At 38.0% G+C, this 13,982-nt stretch overlaps 2 protein-coding genes and 1 long non-coding RNA gene across 3 annotated transcripts; 2 read left to right on the top strand and 1 right to left on the bottom strand.

Annotated features, from left to right (window-relative positions):
* Positions 1 to 367: 367 nt before the first annotated feature.
* Positions 368 to 10,510, bottom strand: LOC110372465 (cathepsin L). Its single transcript, XM_021329213.3, has 6 exons — positions 10,350 to 10,510; positions 7,175 to 7,477; positions 5,630 to 5,792; positions 1,772 to 1,977; positions 1,306 to 1,504; positions 368 to 868 (listed from the first exon to the last, which is right to left on the bottom strand). The coding sequence occupies exons 2-6, from the start codon at positions 7,468 to 7,470 to the stop codon at positions 707 to 709; spliced, it is 1,026 nt and encodes a 341-aa protein (XP_021184888.1). The 5' UTR covers positions 7,471 to 7,477; positions 10,350 to 10,510; the 3' UTR covers positions 368 to 706.
* LOC135117116 (uncharacterized) lies at positions 1,977 to 4,185 on the top strand. The gene is made up of 2 exons (XR_010276656.1): positions 1,977 to 3,086; positions 3,545 to 4,185. It is a non-coding gene; the product is annotated as an uncharacterized LOC135117116 (long non-coding RNA).
* A 282-nt stretch (positions 10,511 to 10,792) lies between the features above and the next one.
* LOC110372458 (probable ATP-dependent RNA helicase DDX10) lies at positions 10,793 to 13,917 on the top strand. Its single transcript, XM_021329200.3, is given in 7 exon segments — positions 10,793 to 11,007; positions 11,498 to 12,098; positions 12,101 to 12,367; positions 12,370 to 12,447; positions 12,450 to 12,522; positions 12,524 to 13,648; positions 13,738 to 13,917. Coding segments are annotated over 7 exon segments (2,424 nt in total). The 5' UTR covers positions 10,793 to 10,878; the 3' UTR covers positions 13,889 to 13,917.
* The last annotated feature ends 65 nt before the right edge of the window (positions 13,918 to 13,982 follow it).

The following is a 13,982-nucleotide window of genomic DNA, read 5'->3' as shown; positions in this document are numbered from 1 at the left end:
AGTTAACAGAAAAGGGAAGAGGTTATAAAAAAAGTGCCATATAAGGGCCTCCAAACAATTTTTTATACGGGGCCCCGACAAGGCAAGCTACGCCACTGTTCCTCCTCCTTTTTGGGAAGTCGGTTAAAATGCTTGTGCAATATAACATAATTATTATATTATGTCCTGCGCAGTGCAGCTGGCTATATAATCTCCTTATGCCGATGAGAACAGCCGCCGTGAACGACCATCAGCTAAGAGGACATCATCATCATATTAAAAAAAAAAATGTTTTTTTTTTTTCAAATTGGCCATTTTGACCGTCATCTCACGGTAACATTAATTATGCTGAAAATAAGTGCAGTATAGAGAAATAAAACAATGCATGTAATAAAAATATGTTTTGTATTTAGCTCAACAACTTTACAATGACGCAAGATAACTTTAATATCACAAGTGTTGCTCCACGCTCTAACTTACTATATGTTCATAAACTTAACTCTAGCGTAACTTATCTCTAGTGACACGCGTATTCCGGAATGTGTCGACAGTCCGCAGTGACAGGCGCTGTGTCACTGCTGTGTTGCCATCTTTCTCACCGATACCCACTGTTTATATTGAAATTGAACACAATTTTTAGGCAATGTGTACATTGGGAAGGTTGGTAGTATCAAAAGATCAGTTCGGTATAGGAGCGGATGGCGCGTGCACGGCGGAGGCCGGCACACTACACGAGCGGGTAGGAGGCGCTGGAGGCGATGCCGCAGTGGTTGTTCTTGTTGCGCGCCATCTTGATGTAGCCGAGGTCGCCCCACGTGCGGCCCCACGAGTTCTTCACCAGCCAGTAGTCGCCGCCCTGCTCGTCCGTGCCGTACCCCACCACCATCACCTGGACAACACATCACATTACAGTTACATTCTTATAAGTTTCTTACAGTTCTACTTCATTGCCTATATCTACAACACAGCACTATTGTTAAGTTTTATGCAGATATTTATATCGCCAGGTCAACTTGTAAGTTTATCATTTGCGGTATTTCGGACAATCACAATGCTAAAAATGTCGGCCATTTCATGCCTTCCATTTCCAAGCATGAGCGAGACCTTTGACTTTGTGTGTTTATCATCTAGAGATTATAACACTAACTTGACCGTACTTACTCTTTCTGTTTTTATAACACGATAGGCACAATTTGACCTATTTACATATCTGGGACAGAGCAATTTCTGTACGATGATATTGCAAGTTTCGTGCTCGGGACACATGTGAACATGACACCGTTATCAAGGCTGTGGGATACAGTAAGAGCTAGCAGTGATACGTACTCCGTGGTCGAGGTCTGTGGAGGAGCAGTTCTCGTCGTAGTAGACGCCGTCGGAGTAGAACTGGAAGCTCTCCTGCGAGGCGTCGATGGCGACGGACACGGGCCCCACGGTGGCCACGGCCTGCATCAGCTTCTCCTCGTCACCCTGAGGGATGTCCACGAAGCCGACGTCGTCCGCGCCGGAGTTCTTCGCGTTGTACCTGCAACCACATCATTTAGCAAAACTACCCACGGCTACGGAATATTGTTGTAAGTGAATAGGTGCTTTGAAAGTGAAGAAGAACCTAAGAAGTTATGTTCAAACCGGTTTGGCTTACGATGAGGAATGAAAATGATTATGGAAGGTCTTGAACATAATCGCGGATAGCCGGATAGAGTTTATGAGAAATAATGTTAGGTACTTGTAGATGACGTCGGAAAGAAAACTATGGAAGGGCGTGAGGATGATGAAGATAGGCGTCTCTCACCTGCACTTGTCATCGACGCCCTCATAGGGGTAGGCCTTCTCGGTGTCGATGCCGCCGTTGTCCTTGATGTACTTGAAGGCGTTGTCCATGAGGCCGCCGTTGCAGCCGTTGTTGCCGTACGCGGCCGAGCAGTCGATCAGGTTCTGCTCCGACAGCGACACCAGGTACCCGGTCTTGCGGAAGTGCTGGCCCTCGAGCGCGCCAGTCTGTGCACCACATTCACGGTCAATTAGCGTCATTACAACAACAGAGGATATCTATGGGACAGATAATTATGTCTCAAATAGAGGAAACGTTGATCAGTAAAGGTTCCTATTGTGATAAAGGTTTAGCAATAAACAACTCCATTCAATGTGGTGACAATGCGGTGGAATGAGATAAATAGCTTTACATGCCATGAATAGTTGTAGCTTACAGTGTTGCACGCCTCCGACAAGTGCCCCACGAGTGCCTTCAGCAGAACCTCTATTATAACTTCAAGCTCGCATGCTTCCATCAATAGTTATTTGTGTTATTACCACAAGTGAGCAAACTTGTTGTTTGCTGCGAGTAGGTACAGATGTTGAATCACGATCAATCGAAGGGTTCTGTTGAATCACTAGCATAGCGAGTGATTCCAGAGTGGAATCTTGAGCGAGCTGCGAAGTGCGAGTCGAGGGAAGACATAGGTACGCATAACTTTCACTTCAGTGGTTCAAACAATGTAGGTTTTACTGTTTAAAAACAGTGAGCAAAATTTATTTTTAGCTATTCACTCAGTAATGAGGCAAAGTTTGTATTTAAACTTCCTTGTGGAAAATAACAAAATATTAATAATTAACTAATAACAACCCACCACAGATAGCTAGCTAGGTACTCTTTGCCCTGCTCTGACGTCATGGTAGCACGCTGCAGCATAGATATTATTATCGTGCTGCAGCTGAAGTAAGTATTTACCTCTTTTTCAAAACGGACTTCCTAGAACTGGGGCCCGATTCTCCTAAGTTAATGATGTCAAAATCGAATCGCAATATGATCGCAATAGCAGTTTTAACCATATCGGGCATTCTGCTAATATAAGACCAGTCGTATTCCAACGACATTCGATTGGTTTGCGATTGGTCTGCTATTTTGGTGATTTTGGTCTATACGGTAGTTTGCTCTACAATCATATTGCAATCGTAAATCATTTGCAGACAAAATTATTCATTATTGAATGATAGAAAAGGATAAAAACGTTTATTTCAAAGAAAAAACAGCGGAATGCCACATACGCTTCAATCATAATCGAGTCGGGACTGGATCGCAGTCGAATGTGAATCGTATGTTGCTTAAGGCGAGGAAGTGGTCAACAATAATTCCATAACCGGCACGCGCATCTAAGGCGCCAAAAGGGGTCGGAGCGTCTGAGCGGGGCGAGGATAACAATACGCGCGCTAGCTTATAACTAAAAGTCGTAAGCGACAAAATGGTTTTGTAATTTTAATATTTAGAAATGATAATTTAATAAAATTCCTACTACCATTTTAAAGTATGTATATACTCAACTACTAAAAAAGTTAAGAGGCTTAAATCGGTCCCGTTTGCCCATAATATGTGAATCTCTTTTTAAAAAGAGGTATGTTTGATATATTTTTCTCTGTTATAAAAGTTACCTAATCATGTTTCTACAACTAACAAAATAAGGCTTATATCATGAACTTTCAGGTAACCAAGTTGTATTTTGATCCGTTTTGTATTTACTGAGAAAAATTGACATCCTTGGCGCCAAAAATTCCAATTCGTCCTCTTAAGTAAAATTAGGAGAATCGGGCCCCAGTTAGCCATTAAACATAATGTTCAAGATAAAGAATGTCAAATGTGAATAAATCTACATAGTTTCTTCGAAATTGTATTTGAATTGACACAAACAAATAAACACTTGCCTAAATAAATACAGTACTTAGTATTTATTTACAGCGAAGTAAGTAGGGAATGTAATATTTTTAAACAATGTGATAAAAGCAACCTTTTACACTATAGCTATGTATATACGTATAGGTACACAATGTGGTATGGGTAATTAGCTAGGTATCAATCGATGTGTCATCATCACGACCGAGTCACTCACTAACGCTGAACAAAACATTACACATTGTATGTACTTACTTAAATAGAAGCATTTGTCACATTTACCCGAAACTAATGCAAAGTATATCAATAAACTGTAAATATAGTTAGTTCATTGTTTGACAATAATTAAATTCATTGTGATGTCGGTCACTTGGGTCACGGTGTCACTAAGAAAATGCGTCATACTGAAACACTGTTACTGGTACAATAAAATCTAATTAGGTATTCTGACTGAAACAATGGACACATAATAAGATTAAGCAAAACACGTGAATGCGACTTCGGCAGGCATATTTTTTTTTTCACGATCTTCTTAGATGTAACAGAGCAAGGGGAAAATGTATCTGCAAAGAGATCATCTCAATAGCCTTTTCAAACTTTTTTTTTATCCCAGTTATCGGGCTACCTTTAGTTGGTGTTATGTACCAGTTTCTTATTACACCCAGTGTGCGGGGCTGCGGTTGCTACATAACAGTTATCACGTTGCTATTATAACTTGGGGGCGTATGCATGACACTTGATACGTCTGTACCTATTGGTACTGGGTCGATGGACGTCCGACACAGATGTTAGTCGCATCACATGACTGACGCACTCGGCACTATCAATTAGATAATGTTATTATTATCTACTTATGTATATTCAGTATGTTATATTATAAACTAATAATGATATGAGCTGAAGTTTGTAATCTATATCTACATTTGTTTGGCGTTCTGTGATGATAATGAAAACGTGTGTAGAAAACACGGATAACAAAAAGACTATTGTGTAGGTTTTGTTTAATATAAACAAAGCCTCAAGTAATATAGCATATAAGTAGGTACCTAGTAATACCAACCAACTTCTGCCAGCGGTTTCACCCACATCCCGTGGGACCTCTCGACCCCAGATAAAAAGTAGCCTATAGCCTTTCTCGATAAATGAGCTATCTAACACTGAAAGATTGTTTTTCAAAGGAAACAAATAAAATCAGCAGCTTTAGAACATTAATTGATTAGCAAGCAATTCATACCATGTCTATGGTCCATGCAGGCTGCAGGTCTATGGAGTCTCTTTACGCTATGAGCATGATGTACACCACAAAGTGCTTAGTGATGATATACCCACACAGCCAATATAAATGCTGAGACAACATGTTTAATACTTATACAAACAAAGCTCCTAATGTTTGGTAAATTCTAATTCATTATCATCATTATATTTATGTAGATATATTAGTTAATTGATGTATTCAGCCAGGCGATAAATTTTGTTTTGTTTTTGAACATAACAAAGAAGCTAGGTAGGTAGGAAATTAGGTATACATGCTAATAATCATAAGGAAAATGGCTAGAATGTTCACAAACACGTCGTGGAACTAAACAGTTTATATCGTGCTGTTCATAACTATTGATTAAATTGCTTTTGGGTATTGAAAATGTACGACGGCGATTACAATGACCAAAGAATTAAATACTGTAGAAAAAACTTATTGGCGTTGTTTTATTATTGTATTGAGTTTATAGTCGGGTAGCTACATTCTACAGGTAAGACACACACTGTTGTTGCATGCTAGAACTAGTCTCTCTTTATTCAGTGAGTGACCCATTTTTAAGTATCCGAACTAGGACGGGGCCCGCTACATTTGTAGCACCATTGTGCGGTCAAATAGCGACAAAACTGACCTAATTCCAACTAAGTACTTGCTTTGGTGTCAGAAGAGATTTTCGAGGATTTGTAGTACAATGATGATGAGGATATTCCAGTAGTACAGATATGACTTACCGTACTGAAGGCCCAGCAGGAGCCGCACTTGCCCTGGTCCTTGACCTCGGTGACGGCGCCCTTCTTGCGCCAGTCCACGTGGTCGGGGTAGGTGACGTGCGCCGGCGCGATGAACGTGGCGGGCCGGGACTCGCGACCCTTGCCGTGCACGGCCTTCGGGTGCCTGAACGTACAACAATCAATCAATTACCAATGACGTATTTCAATTACTATTTATAATAGGTACATGGATTTGGTAGTTACAAATTGCTTTAAACATAGAGACTGGTGTCTGATGTAGGTTTAATCCTGTATTACAGGACACCAGGCTTACCCGCCGCCAATTTACACTTCATTACAATTAACGTTTGTTTCGGAATAACTGTACAACGTCTATAAAAGAAATCGGCCCTACCATGATGAGCTTGACACAGAAAATACTGGAAATGAAGTAAACTAGACTAGTTGGAGAAAGCTGCTTAGGCTCCGATTCATTACACATAGATTTCTTTTAACAAAAAAAAAAAAAACAGAATTAACAAGGGACTAAGCACAACAAAACCGGCTATTCGAAGGTGTTTCTGTACATAAGATATGGTAGTTTTGTTGATATTGCGGAATCGTGCGAGCAGGGCCCCGATTCTCCTAAGTTAATAATGTCAAAATCGAATAGAAATCGAATCGCAATATGATCGTAATAGCAGTTTTAACCATATCGGGCAGTCTGCTACTAATAAAAGACCAATCGTATTCGATTGACATTTGATTGGTGTGCGATTGGTCTGCTATTTTGATGATTTTGGTCTATACGGTAGTTTGCTGTACAATCATTTTGCAATCGTAAATCATTTGCAGACAAAATGATTCATTATTGAATGACAGAAAAGGATAAAAACGTTTATTTCAAAGAAAAAATAGCGGAATGCCACATACGCTTCAATCGTAATCGAGTCGGGATTGGATCTCAGTCGAATCGAGTCGAACGTCAATCGAAAGGAGAATCGGGCCCCAGCTCGTGGAACAATGACATTGACACGGTCGAGCCGCGCGACCCTCTACGTTTGTTTATCATCGACATCGCTATCATTGCTGTATGACCTATAAAGGAAACTATTCCAACAACGCAATCAGCTGTAATCCGAGATGCTTTACAAAACAATGAACTTGCTTGTGCCTTGCTTGCTTGTCAAGTGCGCAGCAAATACCTACTTATTATAATTTATTCGTTACCCGATAAATCAATATTAATCCAATGATAATGTGATCGGGCTGAGTCATAATATAGAACGTTAAACAAAACAAAACAATGTTAGATTTCGAAAATTACCTTATAGATAATTCTCTTTCCGGATTTAGCAGTGGAACCGCAAAAACTATGGCAAAACCTACACTTATTATTATTCAAGAAGAGTAACAAAAACATCGTTATATTATAATGTAGGTACGAGGTAAAAAAGAGGATAACGATTCCATACGATTCAAATGGAAATAACGTCCAACAGCTTACATTATGAGCACACAGACGAGAGACAGGCCATAGGCAATAAGCAGGCAGGTGATACTCACTTGAGGGTCTTGTTGAAGCCGTTCATGACGTGCACGAACTCGTGGCTGAGCATGTCGGCGTACTTGTTGGGGCGCAGCTTGTAGCTGACGGCGCCCTGCTCGAAGCGCTGATTGTGCTTGGCGATGCGGTGCTTGTTCTCCAGGTAGATCTTCATGCGGAACTTGTCCTCCACCTCGCTGTCGTAGCGCTTGCTGTGCTCCAGCTTGAAGGCGCTCCACTCCTCGCGCACCAGGTCCAGCAGCGACACCGCGCACGCCGCGCCCACCACGCACAGCAGCACCGCTATACTCTTCATCGTTACGCTGTTGCACACGGACAAACGTTACACTTGTGTTACAGCTTGGTGGTGGTAATAACTGCGCGGGAAACTCCTTATCGCATTAGCATTATTCTTTATAAGCACCTTGCATATACATATATTATTATTCAGGTACATTAATAAGTAGGTAGGGTCATTTCGCCTGTTCGCGACCATCGCCCAGTTCGCGTCCATTTTGCCGATCTCCTTTAAAAAAACTTCGAAAATAAGATAATTAACACACCAATCAAACGAAAGATTATTACCGCTAATACGTTAATGTATAAGCACGCACAGATAGACAAAGTTCTGTGCGTCCAACCAATCCTTTAGAAAAATAATTAGTCTAGGCTCTTCAACAAGAAAGCGCAAACACGTTGAATTTTAGATAAAAATTAGTGTGCAGCGGCGTGTTTGATGGTAAGTTTTATATTGTTTTATGTGAATTTTAGGATAGATAGCTATTTCTACAGTTTAATGATGAATAAAGGTATAATGTTTTTTATGAATTTGGAAATGTTTTTTATATTTAACGAATAAAATAAGGTGGACGCGAATTACTACATCGAATTTTACAAAACTTCCACTTTGCGTCCACAATGGACGCGAACTAAAACTATCCTCTATACTAATAAACCAAATTGCGTCCACTGTTTTCGTTAAATACTTGCTTATAAAAATAATTAAAACATGGGTACTGTTTAATATATTAAGATTAAACAGTAAATTTTTAATTTTTGTTATTTTAAATTAAAATCAACATTATCATCATTTAAAATTCACTTTAAAAAATAAAAATAATTTTTCTCAACATTGGTTTAAGTAACTTAAAATTAGGCAATTAATTTTGCAACTTGAAAAATAAACAGTAATCAGTTCTGTTAATTTTACCCTAAAATCACAGGGAAAGACCCGCGTTGATTATAGTAAGTTTTTGGCCATATTAAATTAACAAAACAATATAACAATTTTGTCTAAACATACAACTAAAAGAATTGTTGAGTCAATAAATTATCAGACAAGGCATATTCTTTGAATATTTTTTTTATCGATTTATTCTTCTCTCGAATATCATTTAATGCTTTCTTTAAGTCTTCTTCTGTGTATGTTGTCTTTTCCTTCTTTTTTCCTGTATCCGAAGAACTTATCTTAAATGAAATTACTTAATATATTAAGATTAAACAGTACATTACGTCGTTATAATTAAATTATATTTTTTTTATGAAGATATATACGTGGTTCTAATTAAATTATAATTTTTCTATTTTTTTATTAAGATATATATATATATATATATACGTGGTTATAATTAAATTATAATTAAATATTTAAATTATAATTATAATTTAATTATAACCACGTATATATCTTAATAAAAAAAATTACTGTTTAATCTTATTTCAAGTTACTTAAACCAATGTTGAGAAGAATTATTTTTATTTTTTAAAGTGAATTTTAAATGATGATAATGGTGACTTTTAATAATTAAGTTTATTGTTAAATAAAGAAATTGATCTAATACAATCTTTCTTTATTAATTCTTAAAAAAATCACCCCTATATTCCTTTTCTAAGCTACTGGACGCGAACTGGACCATGGGTGGACGCGAATTGGATTTTGTGGACGCAAACTGGGTAAAACGCCTAATTTTGAGGTTTATCGATTTAAATAGAAAACGTAAGATATTTCTAATACAACTGAAAGTTAATCTTAAAATAGAGTATATAAGGAATACATTACACAAATTTGACATGGAAATGAGTGCTGGAGCATTTTTATTATCGCCGTCAAACTTGCCAACTGCACTAAATGGTCGCCAACAGGCGAAATGACCCTACCTACCTACATAATGTTGTTAAAACTAGTTGACCTCGTAGCAAAAATCATTTAAGAGGTAGCCGATGAAATCAATTGATGAATAACAAAGCGTTTACGGAACCAATCATAATTTTACAGTTTAGATATAGTCACCAAAAGTATATAGTCTAATCAAGTTTTAGTACCTATTACAATATAATGAATTTATTTTTATGTGGGTAGGTACCCACATGTCATTTTCATGAAAAAAGTACCTAAGTGAAGTGGAAAGTGGTCGATGTTAAGTAACGAACGATGATGGAATATTAATACTGGCGTGATATACTTACACACCCACACAAATGTCGCTACTCGCGCCTTACAACGTTCTATGAGGAAGTGAGGGCAGTTAACCAAACGATAGTTCTTTGTTTTCAAACGAAACTGGAACCGTAAATATTGACTAGGTGACGAGGCAAAGCGAAAAAATTTTGTGCTGGTTTTTCCCGTACGCTGTTAGTTGCAGAGTTTGTTATAATCAATAAATTTTATTATTAAGACCTTTTAATAAATTAATTTTGACTTGAGCCTAAGACGACCCTCTGACCCTTGAATGGTTACAAAGATCGGTTAGAGGTAGGTATATTTTAGGTTTGTAATTAGATCCGACTGGGTACCTACATAATAAACATTTTATAGAAAAGAAGGGTCAGTGGGTCAACTTAGGTAGGAAGTAGGAAGGTACCGTCACTAATAGATATTATAAATCTATATTAGAGGTGCTATATATTTTTTTTAAGATTTTGATTTTGCTAAGTTGTTAGTTACGAGAAAAGTTGGAAGAAATTTATTAGTCTATCTACTGCTTATGTGTTGGAATCGTTTAGGAAAGTAATCTGTTTACGCAACAAAGAAATCAAGGTAGGTACCTATCGATAAACAACAACACGCGATCAAACTACGCTCAAGTTGGCGTGAGATGATTCAACACAAAGGAGGTTCTTCGACACCCTTGGTTCACTCCGCCACTCCGCTAACGTTCAATTATTATAAAATATATTAAGTAATGCATAACTTACCAAATTTTTCGAATCGCAGTCTTTTAATGTTAACGCAACAATAGTTTTTAAATTTACGAGTTTAATAATTTATTTATTTAACTGATCGATTCTAAATGAAGCGTCTTTACACAACCGCGTCGCAATCGTTTGTGCGCTTCCTATTCGCTGCGTCATGTCGATATATTTATCTGTGACTAGGCATGGGCTGCAGTTCAGCTTTGTTATCGATACAACACCTGTTTATTATACATGTATATTCGTGCGTAAGAATTAGTTTACAGATATTGTTATACTATATAAAAGCTTTTTTAGAAATTTGTGGATTGATTCACAAAACCGATTATTGCGTTTTATTTAACGACGTCTTAACTCATGCCTATTGAAAAAAGTTCGTCTGACATAAGCATAAGCATCGGACACATATATATCGATGATCGGACATAAGAGACTGACAACTGTCACTGTCAGTATTTACGTCAAATCACATGCTGCATGCTTGACTGATGTAGCCTATATTACAGATGTGTTTATGAATAAATAAAATACAATGAAACAGGATACAAAAGAGCAGAAGAAGCAAAACAGAGGAAAGAAGCTGCAGCTTTACAAACCTAGGAAGAAAAAGAGTGCTGAGGAAGATGCTGCCATACAATATCTACAGGCTCAATATGATAAGGTAAGTGAAGTTTTATTAAATTATTTTTGGATTTCCAGGTATAACCTCCTTGAACTGAACTTCCCTAAGACGACCCACTGACCCTTCAATTTAAAAACTGTTGTCATGAAAAGGTCGTGGCTAAGTAACAGCCGACAACACATCGAGTCAATCGTTCATAAGGTTAAGCAACGCTTAGTACAATTGGCTCGTGCTGGGGTGACCATCACGTCGTGCCGAGATCGTGATTTGGAAAGCATGTTAAACTGGTGAGATGTTCCGGGTAGTCAGAAGCTAGAAAGTCCGACCAAAGGGTGTGCATGTATGTATTGGTAAACTTAAGTCAGATGGTGGACTTAATGTAGTTATTGGTGTAGAGAACAAACCATTAATAACCAAACTTCTATTACATATTTGGAACTTTATTCCAATTTCAAAGTTAAAGAATCTCAATTCTGTTCAATAAAAGTATATTTATTAATTAAAGACTTTTTTTGTTTTGAATTTACAGATAAATCCAGCAGAAATTAAAACATTTAAAGACTTCCCACTGTCACAGAAAACTCTCAAAGGACTTAAAGAAAATAATTATGTTACTCCAACTGAAATACAGAGACAAGCTATTGGTTACGCTTTGCAAGGGAAAGATATCTTGGGTGCGGCCAAAACAGGCTCAGGGAAAACATTGGCCTTCTTGATTCCTATTCTAGAAAATTTATTTTGTAAGAAATGGACTAGACTGGACGGAGTCGGAGCCTTGGTCATATCTCCCACCAGAGAACTGGCATACCAGATCTACGAGGCTTTGAGAAAAGTAGGACATCTTCATGATTTCTCAGCTGGCCTCATTATTGGTGGACAGAATTTGAAATTTGAACGGAAAAGAATGGATCAGATCAATATATTGATTTGTACACCTGGCCGTCTTCTGCAGCACATGGATGAGAATCCTTTGTTTGACTGCAGCCACTTACAAATTCTTGTTTTAGATGAAGCTGACAGATGCTTAGACATGGGCTTTGAGACAACAATGAATGCAATCATAGAGAATTTGCCAGCTGAGAGACAAACTCTCTTATTCTCTGCCACACAAACTAAATCAGTGAAAGACCTGGCCGCCTCAGCCTGTCATTCCCCACCTACATAGCTCCACATGAACAGGCTGAGACTGTCACCCCAGACTTGCTGCAACAAAGTTATATTATTTGTGAAATTGATGAAAAGATTGGGATACTATGGTCTTTTATTAAAAACCATTTGAAACAAAAGGTAATAGTGTTTATGGCAACTTGTAAACAAGTCAAATACACATATGAGCTGTTCTGTAAACTGAGGCCCGGCATCAGCTTGCTCGCTCTTTATGGCACATTGCATCAAGAGAAGAGGAGAGGATCTACAATGAGTTTTGTAGGAAATCAAATGTTGTTCTGTTTGCTACAGATTTAGCTTCTAGAGGACTTGACTTCCTCGTGTAAATTGGGTTATCCAAATGGATTGCCCTGAAGATGTAGAAACATACATTCACAGAGCTGGCCGCTGCCAGAGGATTTACTGGTAAAGGAGAAGGTTTGTTGATGCTTCTGCCCCATGAGGAGAAATTAGTTGAAGACCTGCAAAAGAGTAAAATACCTATTAATAAAATTCAGGTAGATCCATCAAAAGTAGTTGCTCCACAAAGGAAAATAGAAAGTCTTCTGTCTGACAGTACTGAGCTCAAACAGAGTGCACAAAGGGCTTTTGTTAGCTATCTGAAGTCTGTATTCTTGATGAAGAATAAAGAGATATTTAATGTCCAACTTTTAGATACAGATGCATATGCAAGGTCCTTGGGCTTAATAGTGCCTCCTTATATAAAATTCTTAAAGAAATATCAATATGCACAGAAGAAAAAAGCTGAAGAAAGTGAAAATAATGATACCATTGAAAAATTGAAAGCCAAAACTGAATCTGACAGTGACTCTGAACAAACTGAGGAGGAAGAGCCAAAACCAGAGCTCGACAAAAAACTAAAGAAGCAGAAAAAGAAGGAAGCACTCGTTAAATTTGACTTTCACAATGATGCAGATAGTGACGAGGAAGACTTTTTGCAAGTGAAAAGGGCAGATGTGGATGTAGGTGATGAGCCAGTTGAAGAACCACAAACTACTTCAAAGAAAAAAGCAAAACCTCTCACAAAGGCAGCAGTTGCTAAGAAATTGTTAAAGAAAAAGATTAAAGTGAATACAACAGTCAAGTTTACAGATGATGGAGAAGCAATAGAAGATGAAAAGAGAGATGTCAAATCAGATCTGGCAAAACAGTTCTTGAATGAGAATGTTGGAGGTATTGATATAGAAAAAGCAAAAGAAGTATTACAGGAAGAAGATAAGTTCGACAAGATAAGGTTTAGAGAAAAAGTTAAAGCTAAACACAAGGAGCAAAAACGAAAACTTAAGAATAAAAAGAAGGAAGAAGAAGGAGAGAAAGATGACTTTGGGTCACAATCCGAGTCTGATGGGCCTGACCTGTCATGGCTTCCAGACCCTGATAAGCACTATGGCAAAAAAGATGGTAGTGATGAATCTGGTAGTGGACCTGATGATGATAGTGGACCTGAGGATAGTGGCCCTGAAGGATCAGATCAAGATGATGATGAATCTGAAGTGGACCAAAAGTTCCACAGGTGGGGATTTTTATTAGTTCAGTTTTACTAGTTCACAGAGTTATTAAATTAAACTAAAATTACAAATAAAATATATTAACTTATTGCAGGCCACCAAAGCGAAAACTGCTGGAGAGCAAGGGTATACCACAGGCTAGCGTGACGCCGCGCAAGGTGAAGAAGGTTCAGGATATCTCCGCATCGCTGTCTGTCAGCGAGGCCGAGGCGCTTGCCATGCAGCTGCTACAAGCTAAACGATGACTTCTGGTCAATTAAATGTTAATCTTATACTCGAGACTATTTATTTAATAAGAAGTTACCTCCTCCACCTATACCCTGAAAACGAAATATTGAT

This window comes from Helicoverpa armigera, chromosome 7 (assembly GCF_030705265.1).
Source record: "Helicoverpa armigera isolate CAAS_96S chromosome 7, ASM3070526v1, whole genome shotgun sequence".
Taxonomy (NCBI): domain Eukaryota; kingdom Metazoa; phylum Arthropoda; class Insecta; order Lepidoptera; family Noctuidae; genus Helicoverpa; species Helicoverpa armigera.
Note: the sequence above shows the minus strand (reverse complement) of the source record. Positions and strands in the feature narration are given on the sequence as shown.